This window comes from Aspergillus karnatakaensis (assembly GCF_047715665.1).
Source record: "Aspergillus karnatakaensis strain CBS 102800 unplaced genomic scaffold BJY04scaffold_32, whole genome shotgun sequence".
In the NCBI taxonomy this organism is placed as follows: Eukaryota; Fungi; Ascomycota; class Eurotiomycetes; order Eurotiales; family Aspergillaceae; genus Aspergillus; species Aspergillus karnatakaensis.
In genome coordinates this window covers 93,519-119,479 of record NW_027395744.1, presented here as the reverse complement: position 1 = coordinate 119,479, position 25,961 = coordinate 93,519, and the positions used below count along the sequence as shown (strand labels likewise).

The following is a 25,961-nucleotide window of genomic DNA, read 5'->3' as shown; positions in this document are numbered from 1 at the left end:
ACGTGAACTGGGTGAGGCTCGTCCCCTTTTTGGATGCTGATCCGGCTTGGCTTTCTTTCCCCTTCTGGCCGCCCATTTTCTTCCATCTCCGAGGCTCCGACTGCAACCTGACTTTCTTTTTCACTCAAATTCGCTCTGAGTAGCTGGATGCATCATCGTCTTGTTGTCGTGATGGACAATCCAGTTGGTATAGCTTAATGACGTTCTCATCCTAACCTCTCAACTCCGTGTTACTCCATTTCCTCGCCTACCTCCTACGTCACCTCCCTAGCAAGTGATGGCATGGCAGACGCCCGCTATCAACCCCACCTCCACTACTGCTGCTGCTGCTGAGGATACCCATCCGATAGCGACATTATTGAACCTATGATTGACACTTCAACTGTTTCAATCCCTGTCATATCTCTGCCGTCCGCAAGGGACTGCCCCGAATTCCACCCAGACCCACTTGCCCCCCCGACATCCCGCAGTCTCATGTATGATGGCAACTCTTACCCCCGCTCAAGAGCAATCGCTTCCGCAGAGTGCATTCTTGATGCCGACGAGCTCAAATGGTCGCCATCGGGGTAGCGCTGACTCGCGTCCCAATATTCGCAAGGTGCAGGGCCATGTTCCTGCATGTTTAGTCAATGCGTCCGTGACCTATTGCGGCAATGATCAGATCTATGCGTTTGGAGGGTTCGATCAGTATACTGACGAAGGTTCGCTATCGCTAATCCGTCTCATTCGAGTATGTGGGGACTGATTATGAATATTTGGTAGTTTACAATCATGTGCTGCGGCTGGATCTAAATACTCTTCGGTGGGAACTGGTGGATAATTATGGCGACATTCCTGGTGTTCGCATGGGTCAGTCAACTTTCGGGGGCTCTATTGAATTTTCATGGCACTAACATATCTGCTCTCTGACAGGTCACACGGCTAGTCTCTACCAAGGAGATAAGTTGATTGTATTCGGTGGTGAAAACGAACACGGCGTATATTTATCGGATGTAGTCATATTCGACATCCCCACCTCTACCTGGACCCAGCCGGAAGTTCGTGGACACATACCCCGGGGAAGAGCTCGCCATGCCGCTGTTATACATGAGGATAAGCTATTCATTCTAGGAGGAATCACGTCGGACAGCAGCGCCATTCTCGATGATATGTTCTATCTGGATTTGAAAACCTGGACTTGGTCTCGGTCGTGGAAGTTTACTCCCCGCTTTGATCACATTGCTTGGATCTGGGGTGGTCGTCTCTGGACCTTTGGTGGACTCGATCCTGATATGGAGCGAACCACAGATATGTGGTGGTTAGATCTGCAGGCCGTTCCGGCGCTTGGACCACAACACTCACAAGGTACCATGGATCCTCCCACCAGGATTGGCAGGATAACTCACGGTCTAGACAATAACTTGTATAGCAGCACTACCCAGCAGGTTCCTAGCCGGTCCGGAAGCTACGCCGCGAATTCCGCAAGTGTACAGGTCCGCAGTGGCGGGCGTAGGAAATCCATTGCTCCAGGTTCCATCTCCTGTCTACAGTTCAAGTCTGGCCCGAACGTACCATCGCTTTTCTCTGGGACTCACTTCCAGGCTTTCGCATCGGGTGTCTTGCTTGACCTAATTACCCCATCGGAGACTACAAGACTCTATGACTGTAACCTGTCGTCCCTGGAGCTCGACTCTTTGCGATGGCAGAGACTAGCTGATGGACAGGAAATCTTCAGGCCCGGTTTCCGATGGCATTATTGTACTGTCAACGCGAACGGCACAAAGGCTTGGTTGCTTGGGTGCAACCTAGATGTCGGAAGCACCCCTGGTAACAGTGATGAAAATCACATGTGTGAGGTCTTATCCATTGACTTAGAAAGGTACGGGTTGCTAGGAAACGAGATGTCGGCCCTATCTCCCGATCCGAGAAGAGCGATGTTCTCTGGGCGAACACATTTAGGGCCTCTCTCAGGCCTAGGAGCGGACTTATCTACCGCTTTCGATCAACCACCCGAGTCAGGCAGTGGGGCAGATTTTACGATCACAGCTAATGCAGATGACTGTATCTATACGGATGATGGCGCTGAAGACGGGTCCTTCGTACGCTCGACACCAGCCATCCTCCCCGCTAATGCAGCCACGTCCCCTACGATCCACGTGCACAAACTCATCCTGCAGCTTAGGTGGCCGCACTTTAAGCGAATGTACTCTGCGCAAATGCTCGAGTATCACACGAATCGGATGCACATTCCAGAACCCTACTCCGTCGTCCGTGCGTTTCTATACTATCTATACACGGATAGCATCGCCGGTCATCCGGAGTACTGCGCAGACATTATCGACGTGGCGGGAATGCTTGTAATGGCGAACCTGTACGACATGCCCCGCCTCCGTCTTCTCTGCGTCAATCGCCTAGGACGCGAGCTCGATGTGGAGAATGCGGCAATTATATGGGATCGCGCAGGGCGCACTAACGAGGAGTGGCTGATGAGGCGGGCTTCCCAGTTCTGCCTCAACCATTGGGGGCGGATCGTCCGGACCGAAGGTTTCAAGTCTCTCAGCAGACAGAGCTTAATTGATCTCTGCGAGGTGGTTGACATGGAGGGTCGGATTATTGCGGGACCAGAGCTGGAGCTGGTAGGGACATTGGCGGCAGACGATGGACTGGGCGGTGGCCGCGATCTGAAACGGTCGCAGCTGACCCTCAACGGCGTCGCTCTGGATGGAGACGAGCCGGACGGGGAGGAGATGGATGGATTGGAGGAGATTTGAGGGCGACGCTGAGAGGTACTACTCTCTATACGCGTCACGTCGTTCTTGTTTTACTCTTACTGGGTTGCTCGGAGGCGGATATGGTGTGTCTGGAGTATCTACTACATGGTATGGATCGCGGAGCTTCGGAGTTACATTATGGTTTTGTTGCATGTAGTTATGGGGCCATGTCATCTGTTCAGTTGTGAGTGTCAGCAATAATATTAGTTAGAGTCTTAGAGAAAGAGAGAGTCCCTTCTTAGGGCCCCGGGGCACCCCTTGGCCTTTCCTTTTTAGTCACGGCGAACGGCCCGTCCAGCCGCCACTCGTCGCTTTGCCAGGAACTTGCACAGGAGCAGCTCTGACTGGATAAAACACTTTCTCCCTGATGCTCGGAATCCAAGCTCAACGGTCTAGTTTCACATCCCGCCGCCTGATCCAGTCCGGCCTCTCCGCCGTCGTCGGATGCCCACCTCTTCGTTCGCGGAGGCCTCCTTGACCGACGCGGAAGGCAAGATGAGGCTCCGATCCTTTAAATATCTGGAGCTCGGTATCCTCTGCCCTACCATTGCTGCCGGTGCCATTGTCTCCTGAAGCTCATTGAGACATTCTCCACTTACGACCGTCTCTCAGAGCTCACGCAATTCCCTCCCCCACACGTCTCATAGAAAAGTGACCTTTCAAACACCATGGGTTCTCTCGAGCCTCCTCAGCTTCCTTCGGACTTTCTTTGGGGGTTTGCTACTGCGAGGTAACCTTCTTCGTATCTTGAAACACTACAGGTATCAATGGCTTACCCCTCATTCGCTTCCCCACAGTTACCAGATCGAAGGCGCAGTTGACGAAGATGGCCGCGGACCTTCCATTTGGGACACTTTCTGCAAGAAGCCAGGCAAGATTGCTGGCGGGGCCAATGGGGACATAGCTTGTGACTCCTACCACCGTACTCATGAAGACATTGATCTGCTGAAGCAGTGCAAGGCACAGGCCTACCGCTTCTCGATCTCTTGGTAGGACTGCTTCCAGGACGACCTACCACAGATTCTGTTTCTGACGATTATGTCTCCTGTTCAGGTCCCGCATCATCCCCCTCGGAGGTCGAAATGATCCAATCAACGAGAAAGGCCTTCAATTCTATGTCAAATTCGTCGACGACCTCCTCGCCGCCGGCATTACGCCCCTTGTCACTCTCTTCCATTGGGATCTGCCGGATGAGCTAGATAAGAGATACGGCGGTTTGTTGAACAAGGAGGAGTTTGTCGCGGACTTTGCCAACTACGCCCGTGTGATCTTCGACGCATTGAGCTCTAAGGTGAAATACTGGATCACCTTCAATGAGCCGTGGTGCAGCAGTGTTCTGGGCTACAACGTCGGCCAATTCGCTCCTGGCAGGACCAGCGACCGAAGCAAGAACCCTGAAGGCGATGGTTCCACAGAGCCCTGGATTGTCGGTCACAACCTCCTAATTGCGCACGGTACCGCCGTAAAGATATACCGCGAGGAATACAAACCTCGTGATGGCGGTGAGATTGGTATCACTCTTAATGGTACGTCAGCCTAGAGTATACATCTACCCTCAAACTAATAAGTAAAAGGCGACTGGGCCGAACCTTGGGATCCTGAGAATCCCGCCGACGTTGAAGCCTGCGACCGCAAGATTGAATTCGCCATCTCTTGGTTCGCAGACCCTGTCTACTTTGGCCACTACCCGGCCAGCATGGTCAAGCAACTCGGCGATCGTCTCCCCACATTCACGCCTGAAGAAGTCGCCCTGGTGAAAGGTAGCAACGATTTCTATGGCATGAACCACTACTGCGCGAACTTCATACGCGCCAGAACTGGCGAGCCTGAGCTCACAGACGTGAAGGGAAACCTTGAGATCCTCCTGCAAAACAAGGCCGGTGAGTGGGTTGGTCCAGAGACACAATCGCCTTGGCTGCGGCCGTCGGCAATTGGGTTCAGAAAGCTTCTCAAGTGGCTCAGTGACCGGTATGGACGCCCAAAGATCTACGTCACGGAGAATGGGACGAGTCTGAAGGGCGAGAACGATTTGCCGCTGGAGCAGCTGCTTAAGGATGACTTCCGGGTTAAGTACTTTGAGGACTACGTTAATGCTCTCGCGGAGGCTTATACCTACGACAATGTGAATGTCAGAGCTTACATGGCTTGGAGTTTGATGGAGTATGTTCCCGGCCCTCTATTTTCTTTACTTCTTGATTCGTGTACCTCCACTTCAGGTATAGAATTCTAAGCTGACTTCTATAGCAACTTCGAATGGGCCGAAGGCTACGAAACCCGCTTTGGTGTTACCTTCGTCGACTACGAAAACGATCAGAAGAGATACCCCAAGGCTAGCGCAAAGGCCATGTCCGAGATCTTTGCCAAGCATATCGCGAAAGCATAAAGGCCGCGGGACGGTTATTGTTGTCTGCTTTTCTTTCCATTATGTTTACGTGGCAGCTGCTGTCTAGATTGTGTACCAATTTCAATACGTATGGATGCTCGTACATTCGATATGATAAGATTTTGTATCTCTTTGTCTGATCTGGTCTGGAAGTGGCAGGATATAGTGTAAAGGCTGAATTGGACCGAGGTATACCAGGTGTGTCTGTATGCAGAGAACCTGTAAACTGACAAGTAGTATATCGGAAGTTTACCCTTCTTTACCGCTGTGGTGTTGGTCAATATAGGTTCTACAGAAGTACAATGCATAGCACTACCCTTGTATGAATGCACTGCCCGAGACCGGGGTTCGTTCGCGCCTTCCCGTTATGCCGCATCCAGCTCCATCCTTCCGAAAGAATTTTAGGTGCTGTAGTCCGGAACAAAAGATTATCACATCGGTGGGCTTTAATATGCCTTCCATGTCTACACAATGACCCGAAGAAGGCACACCATGGTGTTCCCCAGCTAAACCCTCCCATCTAATCATCAAGATCACAACGCATACCGAAAATCCCTCGACTCCATGTCCGTCATATCCTTGAATCCATCCAGCACAGCCCTCTCCTGCCTCCCCACCTCCTCCCCGGCCACCATCTTCCTGTCTCTCCGAATATTCTCAATCTTCATACCCGCATACGCAACCCCCGCCAACAGAATCATCCCCGCATAGCAAACCAGCAACCCTGTCAACGCAGAGTAATACCTCGGCGCCTCTCTCGCGAAAAAGATATTCGAGCCTGCAACATTCCCGCCCGCATAGAGCGTGAACCACAATCCGTTCGCGATGGAGCGCTTCGTGTGCCCGGCTACATTTGTGGAAAGGAGATTCCAAGAGACGATTACGGGGGCCCCGATTATGTATTGTAACCAGGTGCACCCGACTAGTGTCCAGCGGTGGGTGAGGTCTGTGAAGCGAATTCCGAGGAGGCCGCCGAAGGGGATTAGACAGACGACTGCGAGGACGATGCAGCGGGAGTCGCGGACGTAGGTTGAAACGAGGCCGCAGATGGGGACGACAACGGCTTCGATGGCGCCTGTCGGGAGTTGGAGGAGGGTGGCGTATATACCAGAGAAGCCGTAGCCTTTTATGAGTGAGGAGGCGAAATTTGAGACGCCGCCGTTGATGACGCCGCATGAGATGCCGATGGCTAGGATGCAGAATACTTTGATGTCGTATGTGAGCTCGAGGGCTTGTTTGAATTTGAATTGCTTAGTTTTCACCCCGATCATATTCTCGGAGACGCGTTGGACGGCGATGACTCGCTGTCTATGGGTTAGGAATTTGGCCGTGCTGGGAGAGTCAGGCATTAACCAGAGGAAGAGGATTCCAGTGATGAGGTTCATGATGCCAATGACGAGGAAGATTAGTTGCCAGCTCTTGAGAGAGGTGTTGTGGACGTGGCCGAGGCCGAAGCCGAGGAGAGCGCCAACCATTGTTGCTGTGCCGTTTGCAGAGAGCCAGATGGCCATGCGGAAGGGTTGCTCGGAGCGCTTGTAGAACATGGACGTGAAGTTCATCACTGGTTCTATTAGTGGATGTTGGTTACAAATGGAAAACAACGTACTGCAAGGGCTGACGCATGCTTCTGCCATTCCAAGGATGAATCTCAGGACTAGCATGCCGGCGTAATTCTTCGCTCCAACGTGGGCGATGACTAGACCTGCCCAGAGGAGAAGTACAACCCCCATATACTTCGCGAGCGGGAGTCGTTGGATGAGGAGATTTGAGGGTATGGCGAATGCAAGATAACCGAAGTTGAAGATGGCAGCAACCCAGGAGTACCTCTGGCCTTCGAGGCCGAGATCGGGAATCAATGTATATGCCGATGCATAGTTGAGCGATAGTTTGTCTATAAGAAAGAAGTTAGCCAGGTTAAAGTGCGGAGTTACTATACCCGAGCGCACCAAGAAATTGAATGCAGTATGTCAGGTACAGCTGTATATACATGTCAGCTGCAGTCTCAAGATGGGTCTTTTATGAGCCTACCATAGGCATGATACGCCTGTCGAGAAGCTTGCGCACCTCGGCCCCTTCACGCTCAAGCTCTTCCGGGGATATTTGCTCGCCCTCAGCGAAAAGCTGAGCCCCGATGTCGTTGATTTCTCCATTTCTTAGCTCACCCTTCTCGACACCGGGCTCATCCTGCGCCTCCACCTTCACGTCTTTAATCTCAGACATTGTGGCGATCGGAGAAGTGGAGATGACAATCCACTTGGAGAAATCCGGGGAGATGATGGCAGGTTGGAAATTGTTCATTGCGTTGAAGGTGCCAGACGGAACCCGCTTTTATAGACTTCTCGCCCATCATGCGCACTCCTCGCTAGGGCAGCTTCCTTATCATGTACAGGTCGACAGAGGGGTCGGTCGTGTTATCAACTATCTCTTGGCCGACAATCATGATCGCATTATCGCCAACATTTGTTCCACAGGGTAAGACTAAGAACCCTGTTCAGAGCTCTCAGGTTTATCAATGAGTCTGAAAGCTCAGCCAATCAATCAGTGCGGTAGCTCAAGTACTCCAACTTTCAGGAGGGGATCGCGGTTTAGCGTCGGTGCTTCATCGGATAGGCATTCCCGTTACGGTAATTGAGGGACGAAGCAGCTTGTCATTTGCGGAGTTCCAGATAATTCTAACGGATGCAGCTCGTATGATAGTCAAGAGTGGGGGGGTTGCCTAGATTTATGGAGTTATCAGGGCGGGTGAGGGGAAGATATCTTGAGTCTCGAGCATTGACCCTCGGCCGGGTCTTCACCTATCTTCACGTCAGATCGTTCTGTTGCCGGCCTTATCAGAGAGTCAGAGATATTGAGAGTGGAAATTCAAGAAGCTAGAGGGAGGATCGTGACTTAACGGTCTCCTGCACTTACAAACATTCGAACCATCAACCAGTGCAATGGGTTCAGTAAGTTTCGTTTCTAGTAGCCCGAGACCAGAAATAATGTCACTAATGAATCCGAATAGGAAAGTCAATCTTTCAGTCTTATTGATTCCAGCATCTCCGAGCTTCAAGAAGCTTTGACTGCAAGATGGACTACAAGCGTTGACTTAGTAGCACGGTATCTGCGAAGGATCAGCCACTATGACGCATCTGGACTTACCCTAAGTGCCATTCCAATTCTCAATCCGTCGGTCTTTGAGGAAGCCGGGGCCTCTGATGCACGGCGAGCTGCTGGGCTTCCACCAAGGTCCCTAGAGGGCATTCCGTATCTTGTCAAAGATAGTATCAAGGTCAAAGGCATGACAGTGGCCTGTGGATCTCCAGCATTTGAGGGACTCGTCGCAACAAATGATGCAGTTTGCGTGACGCTGCTTCGAGAGGCAGGTGCGGTTCTTCTAGGAAGAACCAATATGCCCGCTATGGCATACGGAGGCATGCAGCGTGGTTCGTACGGTCGCGCAGAAAGTCCATATAATACAGAATATTTGACTGCAGCATATGGATCAGGCTCGTCCAATGGCTCTGCCACAGCGACGGCAGCCAATTTCTGTGCTTTCAGCTTGGGCTCCGAGACGGTTTCGTCGGGTCGTTCTCCGGCGTCAAATAATGCCATCATTGCTTACACGCCATCAAAAGGTCTCTTGCCTCTCCGTGGAGTGTGGCCTCTTTACCCGACATGTGACGTTCTTGTCCCTCACACGCGCACCATGGCCGATCTTTTTCAAGTACTGAACGTGCTGGCGGTCACCGACGAAACGCCAAAAGGAGACTTTTGGAATGAACAAAAGCTCATCTCCCTGCCATCAGTTGAGTCCGTCCGACCTTCACGTTTCGAGGAGTTAAAAAAGGCGTATTCTTTACAGAACAAGCGGGTAGGAATACCATCCATGTTCATCAATGGAAAGGACCCTCTGCCAAACAAGGTCCGCACGAGACCTTCAATCATCAAGCTCTGGGAGGCAGCGAAATTCGAGCTGGAGGCGTGCGGTGCCACGGTTGTCGAAGTTGACTTTCCCCTTGTCTCCACGTACGAAGCAAATGTCCATCGCAACCAGTTGGTGAGCATCAAGGGCCTCCCAGAGAAATGGCCAGCGAAGGAAAGAAGCGATCTAGTCGCACACGCCTGGGACGACTTTTTGGTCGCAAACGGGCAACCAGGCTTGGATTCTCTGACCTGCGTAAGCCCAGACGATATTTTCCCTCTCGCTCCTGGTTCGCTTCGTGGAGCACCGATCCCAGCAAACCAGCTCCAATGGAGACAGATTGTTGAGTATCCGAAGACTAAGCCGGAATCGATTTTCCATGTCGCAGAGATGGAACAAGCACTAGAAGCACTTGAGCAAGCTCGGAAGGAAACCTTTGAAGAATGGATGGACCAAGAAGGCCTGGATTTGCTTGTATTCCCCGCAAACGCGGACATTGGACGCGCAGATGCCGACGTCAATCACGAATCATCTCAGTTTGCTTGGGAGAACGGAGTCAAATACTCTAATGGAAACCAGGCAATCCGTCATCTGGGTGTTCCTACCGTTTCAGTTCCGATGGGGCTGATGGAGGACACGAAGATGCCGGTCAACCTGACCTTCGCTGGGAAAGCGTACGAAGATAGCAAGTTGCTGGAATACGCGTATGCTTTTGAACATGCGACGAAGCACCGCTCGTTACCCCCGCTCGTACCCGAGCTAGACTCCGATATCATATCGACTCGACCGACTCAGAGCGTTCCAGATCAGCTGGGGGAATTGGTGGTGGAAAGCCAGTGCAAAGAGGTGATTGGCTCAACAGTCAGGATCAAAGTCCAGGGAAAGTTGAATGTCACCGAAGGTGTCGAGGCGGACATTAGTTGCTACGTCAACGGCGAGGCTGTTGAAGTTGAGGTGAGTAGTAATTGTTGGACTCTCGAAAGCACATATGCAAAATGCGCCCATGACAGCCCATGGACTCGCTGGCAAAGTCCTGCTGCCCACCAGGTCATAGTTGTGCTCACTGCACACTTCAGCGCTGCCCATGTGGTAGGGAAACTCCTTCTACTTTAACAGTAGTGCGCTATGCTATATTCAGAACAAAATCAATGCCAAGGCCCCTTTGTAAGAGATTAGTAGAGGGAAAATATTATTGTCATAGTGTCATCTCATATAAGAGCAGCATCCCCTCAGGAATGAGGCGTTTAAACAATCTTCTCTTAACCTGCATTTGCCTCCTTTCTTCTCCCTCCCACTGCCACCTGCCACCTGCCTCCTGCCTCCTGCCACCTGCATCTGGCCTCAACTCCCGGCGAATCCCAAGGCAGGGCAGTCGATCTGAAGACCCAAAAATGAATGCGGGATCGCTTTGACGGTCGCTTATTTGGTCCTAGTGCCTCGGCAGCAGCATGGAGAATAAACCCGGCTCGATTACTGCGTCTCATTGGTTGAAGCTCTTTATCGGCCCCCTGAACGTTTTTGGATCGATTGCCCCCGCGGTGAAAGACTTCATGCCTGCATTGTGTTTCTTTGGCCGAGGTAACTCGAGGACCTCTTGAATCTGCACTGTCTTGGTGTGGTATTCCTAGAGATCGGAAGAACCCGTCTCGAGTCCTATGGCTATCGTCCGAATTTTCGCCTAGATCCATGATACCCGGACTTTGCAGCACAGTAGCTAGCATATCTCCACGAATGGCTGCTCACCCAGTCATTATCTGAGTGGATATCTGGCAGCATCCGGTGCTTCACCGGGCGGTTACGTAAACTCGAGACCAAATTCACCATCACGGAAGCTTGAACATCACGCACGAAGTTGGGAAGCAGGTTGATGAAAGCTCTTCGAACTGCGGAATGATTGCAGAGCAGATTTCGACAGCTAGGCACGCATCACGTACAGCGGCTCTCTCTCTTTCATCTGCCTCTTCACATTATTGAGTGGCTTTCGTGGCAGCTCGCTCGAATCCAGTCATGAGCTCTGCAATGGATTCCGCCCCGGCTCCGGCAGCGAACTTCATGTTCGTGGGTTACGAACACGATAACCCAGAAAGCGAGTCAATGAACAAGAAGAAGCGCATCTTTGCCCAGAGAAGCTACCAGCGAAAGAGGAAGCAAGCAGCGGTAGACCGGCTGAAGACTTCGACTCAGGCCTTCAGGCAACGGTTACCTTTAGAGTACACGGCTGCAAACGAGTCGAGTGAGATTGGGGAGGACGAACACGGCCTGAATTCTACAATCACAAACACGCGAGAGGCTCGTCAAATGATGCAGCTTGCGAAGTCGACTGCATTCCCAAGTGCATACTTACCTCTGGGCCAGGGCTTCATAGACCCGTTCTCTACGTCCGTGGTGCCAATGACTAATATCATGAACTCATATTTTCATCACCGTACGTGGATCCGAAAATATGGAGAGCTCGCCTAATATGGAGGTTAGTAAGACACTTCACGATTCGCCAGTCCTACCCTCTTGATGCCTCAAGGATGAGCGTCTGGTGGTGGCAGAAGGCAATTGCTGAACCAGCTATTCAACAAGCATTACTCTGCTCCGCGGCAAGTCACCAGACAGCCATGTGTACGCTGAATAATGTCCCTTTTCAATACACCAGGAAATCGATTGGAGAGTTCCTCCGCCTTCGAGGAGACACAATAAAGATTTTGAATGGCATTCTTCAGAATCCAGAGGCTGTTGCGGAATCTACAATTCTTATTGTTGGGTCTCTTAGGGCGATTGAGGTATATCTTGACCCCCTCTTCGTCCTCCCGCGACAGAGATTATCACCTTACATGGCATTGAATGCGTGGACAGGCCAGACGGGCAGCATCGTATGCGCGATGAGAAGAGCACCATCACAGATCGCCTGTTAATCTTGGTTAATATATCATACTAACCGGCTTCTGTAGGCTATCAGTGGTAGTTTCGAGGGAGCCGCTGCCCACACGAGGGGACTGGAGGTATTGATAAACCTTGTAGGTGGGCTGGAAGCAATAGAGCACATGGTACTTTCGAAAGTTTACCAGTAACCGCCCTCACCCTCAGAGGACTCACATAGTACACTAACATACCATCGCGTTTAGTGGCGATATCCTGAGGGCTGCTTTGACAAACTCCATGCCAAATCTTCAATTGACAGCCAGGTGGCGAGGTGAGATTTTGCAAGAAACGAAAGTATTCCAGTCAGAGAACTTTCTGTCCCGGCTGAGTGATAAGCCTGAGACTTTCGCGCTTTTATCGTCTCTTGGGACGTCATTCTTCGATTCAACCTGGTACGCAGGACTTGAGCCTAGTATGAAGACACTCCTCCGCATATTCCAAAGACTTGTTCAATACTACGAAGTGGCCCAACTGTGTTCTTCGGTCATAATGCCGACGGACAATGACCTTTTCGTGCTCTTTGAGCATCAAATTGTCTCGACCAAGTACACATCACCCAACGATATAAGCGAGTCTATACGTATATCACTCCTGGTGTATCTCAACATGCGAGTTTGGCACTTTCAGAGCTTTCCGATTATGCAACACATGGTGGAGCCTTTGAGACAGCTGTTGGTTTCACGTCTTGATCACTTCAAGAAGAACGCATCTGATTTACTCTTCTGGCTGTTATTCATCGGTGGCATGGCATCTCAAGGCCATCAAGGACATCTGTGGTTTGTCAACCAACTCACCGAAATCATGCAGCATCAGGGCATAGATGAATGGGAAAAGGCACGCTCGATACTTGGCGGTTTCTTCTACACGGACCAACCGGAGGAGACCGGGGGCGAGGATCTTTGGAATGAGGTGCTTATAAAGAAGAATTGTCAGTCTTCCTTAGACCCCAATCGAAGGCATCCTTAGGGGTCTCGTCTGCTAACTCAGTGATAGATCACTATATAGCCCCGACGCCATCATTTCAGGAGCGTATGCTATGACAAGCCAGAGAATGAGGTGATATGAGAATGCGCTAGCGGTCGCATGGTGAGCGGCTCATTCGTCCAAAGCAATTACGAGATGAGCAAACCATAGTCACTTACCGGCCAATAACGAAGCATACGAAACGTCTTGACCTAATGACACGAACCCGACTGTTATATCATATACCCCACAAGAGAAGAACAAGAATACCGGTCTCTACATTCTTACTGTTTGTTTAGGACAAGTAGGATCAAGTACTAGAACCTAGAAGCTTATGTCCTCCCCGTAACATTAGCCTATCGACGATATATCGGATATTCGGCGTCTCGGATTTCCGAACCAAAGGAGCAATGACGGCTTACGGCCGACGGCGCCCCGGGATCCCGGTCTGGATAGATGTGTAGGTAGGTAGTCAACTATATGTAGGTAGACAAGCAAAGTGCTTATATTCTGAAGAATCCGGTTTTCACATCGGAGAATTCCCAACCCACAAACATGTCCCAACCAGCCATAGCCGAAACCCTCTTCTCAATCCTCCAGTCCATCCTCCAACCCACCGAGATACTCAACCCAGACTCCCCAGACTACCATTCCTCCAGCCAAACCTGGGCCTTCCAAAAGCAGCACAAGCCTCGTCTCATCCTCCGCCCTCAGACGGTGGAATCTCTAAGCAAAGCCATCAGCTACCTCTACACCACGGACCTTGATTTCGCTATCTACAGCCATGGCTTCATGTCCACGTCTGCCAAGGATGTCCTCGTAAACGCCTCAGCTTTTGAAGATTTCCATTTCGATAGAGAATCCGAGACGGTGACTATAGGTGCTGGCCAGACTTGGTCGGATGTCTACCGAAAGTTGGAGGCGGTGGCGCCGGAATATGGAAGTAAGTGTCCTGCAAACTCGGCATACTGAAAGTATACGAGGCCTTAAAGGCTAATGTGCTGTGTACAGTTGTCGGCGCGCGCACCCCCTGCGTAGGCGTAGCAGGCACAATTGTTACCGGCGGCTATTCATGGCTGTCCAGCGAACACGGCTGTATATCTGATCCGGAGAATATGCTCGATGCTCAGATAGTCAAGTATGATGGATCGGTTGTATGGGCTTCGGCAGAGCCGGATTTACTCTGGGCGCTCCGCGGCGGAGGTGGTGGCTTTGGAGGTGAGTTGCTACTACTAACTAAACGTTTATGCTAAAGCCGGACGTATAGTCCTTGTCACTGTTGTTCTCCGAGTCTTCCCCTATCCGCAGAATATCTGGGCCGGTCCTATCCTTATTCCCCGGAAGCAACTCGAGCAAGTCGCAGACGGTATCGTGAACTTCCTTTCTCAAGAGCCTGATCCTAAGATCACGATGCTGCTGTATGTGATGAAGAAAAAGCTGCTTGATTCAATTGTGGCAACAGACTCGGACATGCTGGTAATCCATGCCTTTGATGCAAACGGTGAGGGGCATGGCCGAAGTCGCTTCCAATGGGCATTGGATATAACTGGTGCTATTGATCAGACGAAGAGCACCACGTTGGCGGGGGTTGCAGAGTTGCAGAGTATACTCATATTCCCTCTACCGCTCCTTCCTAGAAACAGCGCTGATGATACTTGCAGACAAGGCACACATCGCCAAAGGCACAATGAAACAGTCCTGGGCGCCCCTGATGCTCCAAGACCTCTCTAAAGATATAATTATCAGAACGGTTCAGTGGGCAGAGGATATGCAGCAGTACGGCAACTCACTTGCGGACTGCACGTATCTTATCTTTGAGCTGCTTTCGTCGGTATGTCTTACCGAGACGTCTTAGGGAGAATCATTGCTGATCAGGTTCCTAGCGAGACCCAACCGGACCGCGAGCAAACGTCGCCTGGCCAAGACCCGTTGGCGGGAAACACATCCTTCTCCTTGGACCCGGATGCCCTTCTGACGAAGGGGGGGATGTGGAGAATTTTGTTAAAAAGCTAGCAATTGATGCGCCTGCAAAGGTTCTTGGACATGATGCGGAGGTTCATTACCTGCCGAGTGGGTTTGAGGAGTTTCATGATTCCGAAAAGGTGTGTTTTTCCGTCGTCGGTTTCCTCGCTTTGGACTGACATGGAATACAGATTTGGGGAGAGCATTTGCAGAAGCTGCAGGGGCTGAGGAGGAAATATGATCCGCAGGACAGATTCAAGGGGTCCGTTAAGCTTGCAAAGTAGATGAGCGAAGGGGCAGATCTCAGCGAGAGTCCTTTACTGGACGAGCATTGGGCGCAGAGGGCAATAGTGAACTTGATCCACCGGATGATGAACGTTTCGAGACGCTTCAAGCCCGGTGATGATATTGCATGCTTCTGGATGCTCATGTTGCAGAAGAAAACGAAAAAACAAACATGATACCTAGCATGATGTGCCAGCATATGGCCAGGGACATAAAAACCATACTCAAGGACGAACCGCTAATCTCATCCCCTAATCCACGTCTGACCAGGCTTATCATATCCGATAGTCTTCAGATCAATATTCAGCGTCTTCAGCATCAAATCCATAGTAAATTCCTGTTCCAAGACAGAAGGTCAGTACAGTCAAATCAAGACTGACCACGGGGGCGACAAAACAAACCTCATTCTCATCTTCCGTACCCAACTTCACCTCAGTCCTCTCAACCTCCCCCCTCATACCTCCCTCAATCTCGCTCTCATCTCCTTCCCCATCTCCACCACCCTCCCCAAACCACCCCCTATTCTCTTCCGTTTCCCACCCTCTCTGAAACTCCCCATCCCTCGTCATCTTCTCCCTCCACCCCTTCATCCCACCCATCCTATCAACCCTCTCCTTCGCACCAAGAAACACCTCCTCGGCCGCATCTTGACTCACTTTCCTCCATTTGAGAATCAGACTTTCGAGCTCCGAGTCTCGAGACGAAGACTCAATTTTCAAAGCTTGGTTGAGCGTATCGAGTTCTGATTTCAGAGTCGCGAGGTGGGTTGTCAAAGTGCGTTGGTGCTTGTGGAGCGCTTGGAGTTCGGGGTCTGCATTTAGGGGTTTTCGGGCCGGGGTGATGCTAGACTTTGTTTGGGGTGGTGAGGGTAGACCATGGCCATTCCCATCGATCTTTCCAACCAAAGCCGCGGTTGGGATTGATGAGTGTGCTGGATTGACTGCGCCTATGTTCTGAGTGTTTCTAGGGGGGGCTTTAGACTGCGTCACCGTGGTGTCGTCTTCTACTTTATCTTCAGTGCTTAGCTTAGACGGTGGCGTTTTATCTCCCTTTGAGGTTGGTGGTGGTGCTCTGCGGAGAGGAGACTTGAATGGTTTGGAGAGGGTGGTTGATGCTTGGTCGAGGCGGCGACGTTTGGCATTAGGTGTTAAAGAAGACATTGTTGCGTGGAATGTGTTTGAATTAGGTAAATGATTGTTTCGAAGAGATACTGCTTGGATTAAGATAGTGGGGGATGAAATGGTCTGGACTCTGTTGTAGATGAACAGGTGCGGAGGATGAATGGGGTGGAGAGAAATTGCTTATCGATAAGGTAAGGTACAGCATAGGTCCAGTGACGTCTTCAATGTGATACAGGTATAGGTAGGTAGGTAGGTAGTAGACTGCGAATGCGCAACGTAATAATCATAGGCATAAAGATTCATAATTGAACTCAAGTCGTAATGTACACACGAGCGCCTCCTAATGGCCGACCCCACCAGCCACCCACTGACCAAACTCTGGTTCACCAGGACGAGGAAAGAAGCCGCGGTCATTTGCGTTAGCTTGGCCAGCGTTCTGGTTCTGGTTGTCATTTGGTCTCTGGCGGTTGCGCTGCTGCCTCATGTATACTAAGACCATAAGGGTTGCAGCCAAAGATAGGATGATGAGGCCTTCGAGGACACTTTCGTCAAGATCGAGGTCGAGCTCATCGTAGTAGCCGTCTTCCTGATCGTCGAGGCGGTGGTGATCGCTCCCTGATAGAAGTTCGTCATCATCGCCCTCGCCTTGTTTGTACAGCTGGGCACGATACTCTGCGTCTTCCTGCTCGTCATTCTCGATGAACGCAGCGATCCATTCGCTAAGGGTCCGACGGGGTCTCGGCTCTAGAACTAAATTAGCAGGTGTGTAAAGAAAAAAGAAAGAGCGACTTGCCGTCATCTTCTTGGATAGAGTTGATCTTTCCGTTAGTAAAACGATTCCATGCACTTCGTGCCCGCAGTTTCAGCAGACTCAATTTGACAGGAAGGTACGCCTCTGAGCTTGTAGAAAGTGCAAGGTCATAATATCTCTTCGCCATATGAAAGTCCTGCTCGACATGAACTCCATTCTCGTGCATCCAGCCAAGGTTCCAATACGCCTGCGCACTATCATGAACTTCGGCCGCGGTATGATAACATGTTGAAGCTTTCTCCAGATCCGCATCAACTCCAATCCCCCCCAAATAATAATCACCCATCTTGAGGAGAGAGTCAATATTCGCCTGCTTAGCTGACCGAGTCCATTGGACTAGCGCGAGGGCAGCATTTCGAAGTAGAGAAGACCGGGGCTTCTTCATGCCGGGAAGGAGCTTCTCCAAGGGTAGCAATGAGCGCTGCTCATCGAGAATAAAGGCAACGTTAGCTTGCGCAGTCTCGTATCCTTGTTCTGCGGCCATAAGTGTTGGAATGAATGCCCGGTCCTTGTCGCCACTTTCCCATGCCTCATTTGCTTCGGTGAAAGAGGAATGAATCACCTCTACCCTCTCGGCAACCAGCTTGTAGTACGCTGCGGCGAGCCCACAGTGCCTCTGACGGCCGACACCATTATTGGCTAGCTCGGCGAGGTAGTAAAATGCTTCCTTCCATCCTTGACGTGCAGCCAGCTCAAAATACTTGTTGGCTGTAGCAACATCCCCTTGGTCCAAGAACAAAGCGCCTAGCCGGGTTTCTGCAGCCGCAAAATCCTGATCGGCCGCGGATTTGAAGTAAGACGAGGCTTTGAACGCGTCTTGTTTCACTCCGTAGCCGTACAGGTACATGAGTCCAAGCGAATGCTGGCAGAGCGCATCCCCGTTGGCTAGACCGAGTTTAAACCAGGTATGGGCCGTCTGGAAGTTTTGCTCCACACCTTCACCACGTAGGTGCATTAGCCCAATGTGGCCTGCCGCTTTGGATGCTATTTTCTCTATCCCGGCAGGGTGGTTCGGGTTGACAGAGTAGTCCTTGTTCCAGTACCGTTTCGTCACCAATTTGAAATGTTTCATTGCCTTCTTGAAGTTCCTGGGCAGGCCTTTGTGACCTTCGTAGTACATCCTAGCCAGGCTGAACGTTGCTTTCACCTCACCTTTCCGAGACATGAGGTCTAGATACTCTAGAATATCTTCCAGGCTGGCTTCGGAGGATCCGCCATCACGTAGCGCATTGGGTCCAGAGCTGGAAACACTGGCACCTTCGCCATATACACCCCCCTCTTCGTCGGCCCATCGGTACGATTCACGCGCTAGACTGCGGCCGCCAGGTGGTCCGGATCGATAGAAATCAATGGCTTTGTCAGCCACTTGCTTGTAGTAGTAGGTTGCCTCGTCGCAATTCCTGGGAGCACCGATGCCTGAGTGATGGCGGTAGGCAAGTGTCATTTCCGACCTAATTTCCCCCGCCTCTGCAGCAAATGTGTGGTACACCAAGGCCTTCGCTTGGTCGCGTTCAACCCCACCCCCTATCCCAGTGGCGTACATGAAACCGAGCATATACTGTGCCGTACTATTTCCGTCCCACGAAGCCAGGCTCTCATACCAACGGAACGCTTGTTTGAAGTCTTGGGAATGGGAGAAGTTGCCGTAAAAGTTCATCTCGGCGAGTAGAAACATAGCATCGGGATCGTGGTCTTCCAGCGCCGCAACTTTGAGCTCCTCGACAGCTTTGGCGATGCTGGGGTGTACTTTCCGTCGCACACTGCTTGTTGACGCCGGTCCGTTCATGAACAATATCCGGAAGGCTTCCTGCGTATAATGCCATCCATAGCCGAGAAAGCCCGACGGCTTTCCCTGCGGCGCAAGAGCCGGGATTTTGGCTTCGCGGAGAACTTTAAGAGCATTTTCAACGTGTGCTAAGCAAGTATTGCTGTCAGTAAGTGTTGAGGACAAAGCCGCGATCGGCGCGGGGAATCACCATTTAACGGAGCTTCAGCGTGGGATGTATCACCAGAGGGATAGACTGGCTCGTGGGAGATAGCTGAAAGGGGAGATTCATCGTCCGTAATCTCATCAGACCCCAGGGCGAATGCATGCAGGAACACTACACAGAAGAGAGCAGTGTCAGAATACGATCGCATCACAGCCAGCCAGGTTGCGGAATCTCACCAAACACCAAGGGCAGAAATCGCCATAACCATGAGTTCTTCATCTTGATTGAGGGAACTTGATATGGATCGGTAAGGAGAAACGCATGGCGACTCCGTCCACTACCAGGTCAAAGCGACAAAGATGGAGGAACGATTGAAGCGGTGCTGTCAGCCGGGGTCGTTCCGAGCTACCAGTAGTTAACTATGATGCTAACTGGCTATCGTATCGGCCACCTGTCTTGCGGAGCTTCATTTCCCCGATTGCTTGGCACGGGAGCTACAGAGTACAAACGACAAGTGCTCATAAAGATGGTCAATTCATTTTCAAGTTTTTTCACAATGTTTTATCCTCTCCCCTCGGGTCCATAACTATCTTCTCTAGGAATGTGTACAAAATAAAGAGAGAAAAAAAAAATTCCAGTGTGAACAACATTAACAAGCTCTTGTCAGATAATCCGAGGGGAGCAGCAGCAGCAACAGCAGCAAGAGAACCATCTTTTCTCAGCATCTGGTGATGGATCTCAATGTCTTCAATTCTAAAAGAAATCGCTTGCGTTTCGAGGTCCACGAGAGAGAAACGTAACACATAACTAGCCCATAGGAAATCGGTTCGCAGTCTCGGGGCTGGCTCGAAGAACAAGGTGTTCCGGATCGGCGTGAAAATCCACATACATTAAAATAGGAAGGGATGAAATAAAACGGGAATGAAGAAGCTGAAGAGGCTAAACATGCCCAAATTGCGAGAAATATAACCAACCAATTCCGCAGCAAAGATGCAAGATGTTTTCTTTTCTTGTTTCAAGGGAATTTGTATGCTAAGGTGATAGTACAAGAATACAATGAAAGCCATGAGGAAGTCGACGACGAAGGTTTCATCTTCATTGGCGGGGAGACCTGGAATAGCAAGTTAGTAAACCGATCCTGATTCCTCGAAGGCGATGACTTACGTAGGGCTAAAAGCCGGCGACGTCGGGCTGTAGCCAGGAGAAGTGGGGCCTCCAGGCGAGGTCGGCGAGCCGGCAAAGTTGGGAGATGTGGGAGAGTACGTCTGGGGGCTTGTGGGTGACCACCCAGGAGACGTAGGAGTGTATTTGGGTGATGTTGGTGAAGTGGGAGACAAGTGTCGAGCACCACCAATAGCCGGACTGGTGGGACTGTAGCTTGGCGAGGTCGGACTGAAAGCAGGAGAGGCAGGACTGAAGCTCGGGGACGTGGGACTATAGTTTGGCGATGTCGGTGAGAACCCAGGCGACGTCGGAGAGTAAGAAGGCGAAGTCGGCGATGCTTGACCATATGCCGGAGATGTAGGAGAGTAGGCAGGCGACGTCGGGGCGAATGACGGGCTCGCCGGAGAGAAACCGGGAGATGTCATGAAACGGGGGCTTGTGATACCCATACCAGGAGACGTGGGCGAATAGCTGGATGTTGGAGAGTATCCAGGCGATGTGGGGTTCGCGCTGAACGGACTGCTGGGGGAGTATCCCGCCGGGCTGGTGGCTGCAGGGCTGAAACCACCACTGAAGCCGCCACTAGGCTGATATTCTGTGAACCCACCAGGTGTCTCGGCGCCTGCCTGCCGGATGGGAGAGAAGTTCGAGTCTGGGTCAGGGGTACCAATGTAGGCACTTTCCTGCATAGGAGAACCAGTATCATATTGAGTCGCCGCACCGTCCGAAATAATAGCATCCTTCGCGCCCAAAGCTCCCATCACTCCATAGCGAGCATTGTTCGATACAACCGTATTCAACATCCCCTGATCAAGGTAGACGTCAAATTCTCCAGTACCGGCTGGTGCCATCTGTCCTAGGATCAAGTTCTCGGACACACCACGGCAGTCATCAAGCTCTCCGAAAGCGGCTGCTTCGAGAAGAATTTCAACCGTCTCTTCAAAGGAACAACGCATAAGAGCACCGTTGTCAGCACGGTTAATACCGTGACGAGTGACTGGAGTCAAGTATCCGCGGACAGTCATCACATCGACCAAGAGGGCCAAGTGACGATGATTGACGTAGGAACCATCGAAAGCCAGCACTTGCGTAAGTTCACGAAGAACCGCCGTTCGAGCAGCTTCAATACCAAACACCTCAAAGACTTCGATAAATTGATTCGAGTAGGTTCGGCTAGCGTCAACGCCTGGGATTGCCAGAACATCGCCAAGAGAAGAGCCACTTGTTTCAAGCACCCATTCCTTGCACAGAGGATCCGTCTTGCTAGCAAAAAGAGATCCATCTTCCAGGACTCGCACCTTGCTCTTCTCGTTGATGAAAGCTCGCTCGACTCCAGGAACACCACGAAGGGTGAGGGTATCCAAAAGATGCTGTTCCAACTTCTTCAGCGTAACATCATACTCGATATCATCATCATCCTCATCATCCTTGTAATCCTGGATCTGACGGATACGGATGACCTGCTCGTCTGCGTTATTGTCACTGAAGAGCACAGCAATATCCTTTGGATATGCCTGTTTGATACGAGTGGCGACGTCTTGAACAGTAAGTCCCTTATCGAGAAGTTTCGGACGGCTCAGAATGATACGGAGCAGCCACTTGGACTGGCGAGACGAGTCATCAGTGACGTCTTCCGGAATAATGAAGTAAGACTCGACCATGTCTCGATCATTCTCGATGACAGTAGTCTGAATGTCTGGATCGTAGTAGATCTCCGTCGCCTCCGTAACAGACCGCAAGCTGGTGTGCTCGACGGCACTTCGAAGCTGCTTGGCACCCTCCTTGTCATAAGACCTTGCAGGCTCTTGATACACCGTCATTGATGGAGTCTTGATGTTGGTGGCGACGTTCAGAATTTCCTTAAGACGGGGCACACCGAGGGTAACGTTCTTGGATGACACACCAGCGAAATGGAAAGTGTTCAACGTCATTTGCGTTGCGGGTTCACCAATAGATTGGGCAGCCAGAACACCAACCATTTCACCAGCAGGGGCGGCAGCCTTAGCAAAGCGAGATTCGATGGCTCCAAGAACGTGCTGGAAAGCAAGTTTGTTCATGGAGTATTCAGTCACCAGCCTTCGGAATGCTAGACGACTCCGTAGCTGGGCCTTGAAGAGCAGAGTTGCGCTTTCCTGGGCCTCTTGCGAGATGCTATCATTGCCACGCACAACAAGCAGCCGGTCAAGAAGGGATTGCACTTGAGGAATGACTTCGGCGGGATGCAGATCACTGATCGTGCCTTCGCGGATCCGGAAGGTGGTTCGGGCCATTTCGAGAATACGCTGCACGTTGATCGGTAGTTGCATCATCTCCTCGTCCTCTTTTGCAACACTGCGAAGGAATGCACGGTCCTTCAGTAGTTGCTCCCACTCCTCGTCCAGATATCTCTGAACCTCAACATCACCAGCAATCTCCTTGGCCTGTTCCAGCACCTCGGGACCAAGGCTGCGCTCAGGATCCATAAGATCGATACGGAACCGCTCCCTGAACTTTTCGTCGGAACATTTGATGACATCGACACGCTGATTCTCAATGTGTGCACCATCAAGACCGTCTTCTCCGTAGATGAACTGAATGATGTCACCCAGCGAGTTACGGACCGTACCATCGTACTTGACCATAACCTCTTCAAGCGCCTTGACCAATTTACGCTGAATGTAACCAGTTTCGGCCGTCTTGACAGCGGTATCAATGAGACCCTCTCGACCAGCCATAGCGTGGAAGAAAAATTCTGTAGGCGTCAAACCCCGGAGGTAGGAGTTCTCAACGAAACCCCTGGATTCTGGAGAGTAATCATCCTTCGTAAAGTGCGGCAATGTCCGGTATTTGAAACCGAAAGGAATACGTTTTCCTTCGACTGATTGCTGGCCGACAACAGCAGTCATCTGTGAGATGTTGATGGTCGAACCCTTTGATCCAGAACGAGCCATTTGAATGGCGTTGTTCAGATCCTTCAAACTCTTCTCGGTCTCACTACCAGCCTCATCACGAGCGTTATTGAGAGCGCGAGAGACCTTGCTCTCAAAAGTTTCACGAACGTTCATACCAGGGAGAGCCTCAAGAGTGTTGTCAGTGGCGCTTGCAGTAATGGCCTCGACTTCCTCCTTCCGAACACGCACACAGTTCTCGATGCGCTGAATTGTGAGCTCATCAGGAATAGTATCACCAATACCGATACTGAAACCGTTGTGCAGGAGCCAGTATCCGACAATGGCCTGGCAACCATTAAAGAAGGCCACAGCAGTGCCGGATCCGTATTCGTTGAAGATGGTATGAATGACACCTCCACCACTAGCACCAACTGTCTTTTTGGAAAACATGCCATACATCAACTGTCCGCCGTGAATCAGAAGACCACCGTCGTTTAGAGGAGAGAACTTCTCAGAAAGCGGAGAGCCATCCTTCTCAACACGCAGCAGATTCAGGCCCGAAGGGAGTGCCATACTAATCATCTGCTTTCCAGTCCACCTGGGCCTGGGTTTCAAGATAGCAGGCGGAGGAATCACCCCATCCCAATCGGGAACCCACATCATCACGTTCATAACCTGTTCTTTGCTCAGGAAAACATCACGACGACAAATCTTGTAGATACCACAGAGAGTGTCCTGCACAATACCCATGAGTGGACCATTACGCTGAGGAGACACGATGTTGTGGGGGACTAGAGCAAGTTGACTGAGTTCCGCACGGGACTCTTCGCTCTGAGGAACGTGTAAGTTCATTTCGTCACCGTCGAAATCAGCGTTGTATGGGGTAGTAACAGACAGATTAAGCCGGAAGGTCGAATAGGGCATCACTCGAACACGATGACCCATCATAGATTCTTTGTGAAGGGAAGGCTGTCGATTGAAGAGAATCACGTCACCATCCATGATATGACGCTCAACTTTCCAACCGTACAACAGCTGCTGCCCACCAGCTCGCTTCGCGTGCCGAAGATCAATGCGCTCACCATTGTCTCTGACAATGTACCGTGCGCCAGGATGCTCGTTAGGACCATTCATCACGAGCTGTTGCAGTTTCTCGATATTGTAAGGAGTGACAACCTCGGGATACGTCAGGGTCCTCGCGATACTTTTAGGGACGCCAACCTCGTCAAGGGACAAATTCGGATCACCAGTAATGACTGTACGAGCGGAGAAATCCACACGCTTTCCCATCAGATTTTGTCGCAAACGACCCTCCTTGCCCTTTAAACGGCTTCGAATAGCTTTAACGGGACGATTGGACTTTTGCATGGCCTTCGGTTGACCGGCAATATCGTTGTCCATGTAAGTCGCAATGTGATACTGTAGCAGAGATTCGAATTCGCGGACAACGTGCTCTGGTGCACCTTCTTGCTCACAGCGCTGGACGTTCTGGTTTGCTCGAACGATCTCAGCCAGTTTATAGGTCAAATCATCCTCACCACGCTGTCCACTAGTGCTGCCACCGACAAGAACACTAGGACGAACTGGGGGAGGTGGGACGGGCAAAACTGTGAGAACCATCCACTCCGGACGAGCATAGTCGTTACTTAGGCCCATGATGCGAACATCCTCATGTGAGATGTTTCGAAAGACATTCAGCGCAATCTGGGGTGTGATGGTCTTCTTTTCAGGTTGTTGCATGTCCATTTCGTCCATCATACTCTTCGACGGCTTCCACGTTCCCACAAGTGTTATGCCTTCCTTGCGAATGGTGGGCTGAGCGTTACCGCATCCGCCGTGGAGCCTCGTGGGCTTCGAGCTCTCCTTCTGATACTCATCATCATCCGGGGGTGGGTCGGCCTCGCAAATCAGAACATCCTTTGATAGTCGCCAAATATGATCGAATCGCCGTTTCGGGTCTCGAATTCGTAGCGCATCTAAGAACTTTGAATCGGACTGGTTTATGTTAGCGTGTGCGCCATCAAGATTTGCCATCCCATAAGGGATGACTAACCGTGTTGGCTTTGATCTTTCCACAGTTGTGGCAGACCGTCTCTAGCAACTTCTTGATCTTCGTCAAGAAACCTAGAGAAACAATTAGAACCTCTAATGTAACAAGTACTTTGTGCTGGGCAGCTTACCGATATGGAAAACGGGAGTGGCGAGCTCAATATGTCCAAAGTGCCCCGGGCACTCCTTCTGGCCCTCCTCACAAGTCTCGCAGTTCCACTGTCGGTCAATAGTTCCCAACCGAGGGTCATTCAGACCTTTGGTTCGTGGACGTTGCCTTTGTTCATCCTGTTGATATTGCGTTGTGTCAGAAATAGCTCACACAAAGACCCATCTCCCGAAACAAAGCGGAAAGATAAAGAACTGACCATCGTTTCCGGATATTCCACATGGACCACACTCATCCGCTTTATCTCTTCCGGCGAAAAGAGACCGAACTGAATCTCCTTGATGGTGCGCAAAGGCGCCTTGGAGTAGGGAAAGTAGACGTTCGACATGATGAATGTTGCTGCGATGAAAGACCAAGAATCAGGAGGCGAAAACGACTGACGTAAACGAGTGCGAGGCTTTCGAAAGCTATCAGGCTCGGTTGCTGGCGCCCTATTCCGCAAAAGCTCCTAGCAAAAACAAGCGATTAACGAGAGGTATTGCGATCAGAGAGCCGGATGAGGCCTCTGGCAGCCCTTGCCACGAGGGCGCGCCTGGCGCTCTGTCCACGTCTTCGCGAAGCTCCGAAAGGGCGAAAAAAGGGTAATCACGATGGGCGACAACGTAGGTTCGATTCGTAGGAGGATATCGCAATGAAACGCGATGGTCGTGGTTGGGTTGGGGGATGGGTGACGGCGTGTCGGGGTGATG

The 25,961-nt window shown here is 51.2% G+C and overlaps 10 protein-coding genes across 10 annotated transcripts; 5 read left to right on the top strand and 5 right to left on the bottom strand.

The window, feature by feature from the left end:
* Positions 1–74: 74 nt before the first annotated feature.
* On the top strand, positions 75–3,006 carry BJY04DRAFT_191817 (Kelch motif domain protein). Its single transcript, XM_073711699.1, has 3 exons — positions 75–701; positions 763–849; positions 913–3,006. Exons 1-3 carry the CDS (start codon positions 479–481, stop codon positions 2,748–2,750), a joined length of 2,148 nt encoding a protein of 715 aa, XP_073569977.1. The 5' UTR covers positions 75–478; the 3' UTR covers positions 2,751–3,006.
* An 86-nt stretch (positions 3,007–3,092) lies between these two features.
* BJY04DRAFT_191814 (glycoside hydrolase superfamily) lies at positions 3,093–5,398 on the top strand. The gene is made up of 5 exons (XM_073711698.1): positions 3,093–3,480; positions 3,548–3,739; positions 3,804–4,276; positions 4,325–4,910; positions 4,995–5,398. Exons 1-5 carry the CDS (start codon positions 3,419–3,421, stop codon positions 5,131–5,133), a joined length of 1,452 nt encoding a protein of 483 aa, XP_073569976.1. The 5' UTR covers positions 3,093–3,418; the 3' UTR covers positions 5,134–5,398.
* Positions 5,399–5,423: 25 nt separating this feature from the next.
* BJY04DRAFT_191813 (putative MFS allantoate transporter) lies at positions 5,424–7,413 on the bottom strand. Its single transcript, XM_073711697.1, has 4 exons — positions 7,162–7,413; positions 7,080–7,110; positions 6,740–7,024; positions 5,424–6,694 (listed from the first exon to the last, which is right to left on the bottom strand). The coding sequence occupies exons 1-4, from the start codon at positions 7,351–7,353 to the stop codon at positions 5,667–5,669; spliced, it is 1,536 nt and encodes a 511-aa protein (XP_073569975.1). The 5' UTR covers positions 7,354–7,413; the 3' UTR covers positions 5,424–5,666.
* Positions 7,414–8,069: 656 nt separating this feature from the next.
* On the top strand, positions 8,070–10,150 carry BJY04DRAFT_219440 (amidase signature domain-containing protein; the record flags this gene model as incomplete). The annotated part of the gene is made up of 2 exons (XM_073716595.1): positions 8,070–8,078; positions 8,138–10,150. 2 exons carry the CDS (start codon positions 8,070–8,072, stop codon positions 10,148–10,150), a joined length of 2,022 nt encoding a protein of 673 aa, XP_073569974.1.
* A 416-nt stretch (positions 10,151–10,566) lies between these two features.
* BJY04DRAFT_191807 (uncharacterized protein) lies at positions 10,567–13,224 on the top strand. Its single transcript, XM_073711696.1, has 5 exons — positions 10,567–11,462; positions 11,510–11,808; positions 11,977–12,092; positions 12,151–12,875; positions 12,941–13,224. The coding sequence occupies exons 1-5, from the start codon at positions 11,045–11,047 to the stop codon at positions 12,985–12,987; spliced, it is 1,605 nt and encodes a 534-aa protein (XP_073569973.1). The 5' UTR covers positions 10,567–11,044; the 3' UTR covers positions 12,988–13,224.
* A 241-nt stretch (positions 13,225–13,465) lies between these two features.
* On the top strand, positions 13,466–15,156 carry BJY04DRAFT_219438 (FAD-binding domain-containing protein; the record flags this gene model as incomplete). Its single annotated transcript, XM_073716594.1, has 6 exons — positions 13,466–13,853; positions 13,922–14,128; positions 14,178–14,513; positions 14,572–14,741; positions 14,794–15,012; positions 15,064–15,156. The coding sequence occupies 6 exons, from the start codon at positions 13,466–13,468 to the stop codon at positions 15,154–15,156; spliced, it is 1,413 nt and encodes a 470-aa protein (XP_073569972.1).
* A 245-nt stretch (positions 15,157–15,401) lies between these two features.
* BJY04DRAFT_219437 (putative DNA repair protein Dds20/Mei5) lies at positions 15,402–16,317 on the bottom strand (the record flags this gene model as incomplete). Its single annotated transcript, XM_073716593.1, has 2 exons — positions 15,402–15,494; positions 15,559–16,317. The coding sequence occupies 2 exons, from the start codon at positions 16,315–16,317 to the stop codon at positions 15,402–15,404; spliced, it is 852 nt and encodes a 283-aa protein (XP_073569971.1).
* A 9-nt stretch (positions 16,318–16,326) lies between these two features.
* Positions 16,327–19,422, bottom strand: BJY04DRAFT_191805 (ubiquitin ligase complex subunit HRD3). The gene is made up of 4 exons (XM_073711695.1): positions 19,257–19,422; positions 19,066–19,191; positions 17,072–19,003; positions 16,327–17,022 (listed from the first exon to the last, which is right to left on the bottom strand). Exons 1-4 carry the CDS (start codon positions 19,297–19,299, stop codon positions 16,619–16,621), a joined length of 2,505 nt encoding a protein of 834 aa, XP_073569970.1. The 5' UTR covers positions 19,300–19,422; the 3' UTR covers positions 16,327–16,618.
* A 115-nt stretch (positions 19,423–19,537) lies between these two features.
* BJY04DRAFT_81177 (uncharacterized protein) lies at positions 19,538–20,157 on the bottom strand. The gene has a single exon (XM_073721126.1). It carries the CDS (start codon positions 19,905–19,907, stop codon positions 19,572–19,574), a length of 336 nt encoding a protein of 111 aa, XP_073569969.1. The 5' UTR covers positions 19,908–20,157; the 3' UTR covers positions 19,538–19,571.
* BJY04DRAFT_219435 (DNA-directed RNA polymerase II subunit RPB1) lies at positions 20,116–25,600 on the bottom strand (the record flags this gene model as incomplete). Its single annotated transcript, XM_073716592.1, has 5 exons — positions 20,116–20,131; positions 20,185–25,049; positions 25,108–25,178; positions 25,235–25,391; positions 25,472–25,600. 5 exons carry the CDS (start codon positions 25,598–25,600, stop codon positions 20,116–20,118), a joined length of 5,238 nt encoding a protein of 1,745 aa, XP_073569968.1.
* Between the last annotated feature and the right edge of the window lie 361 nt (positions 25,601–25,961).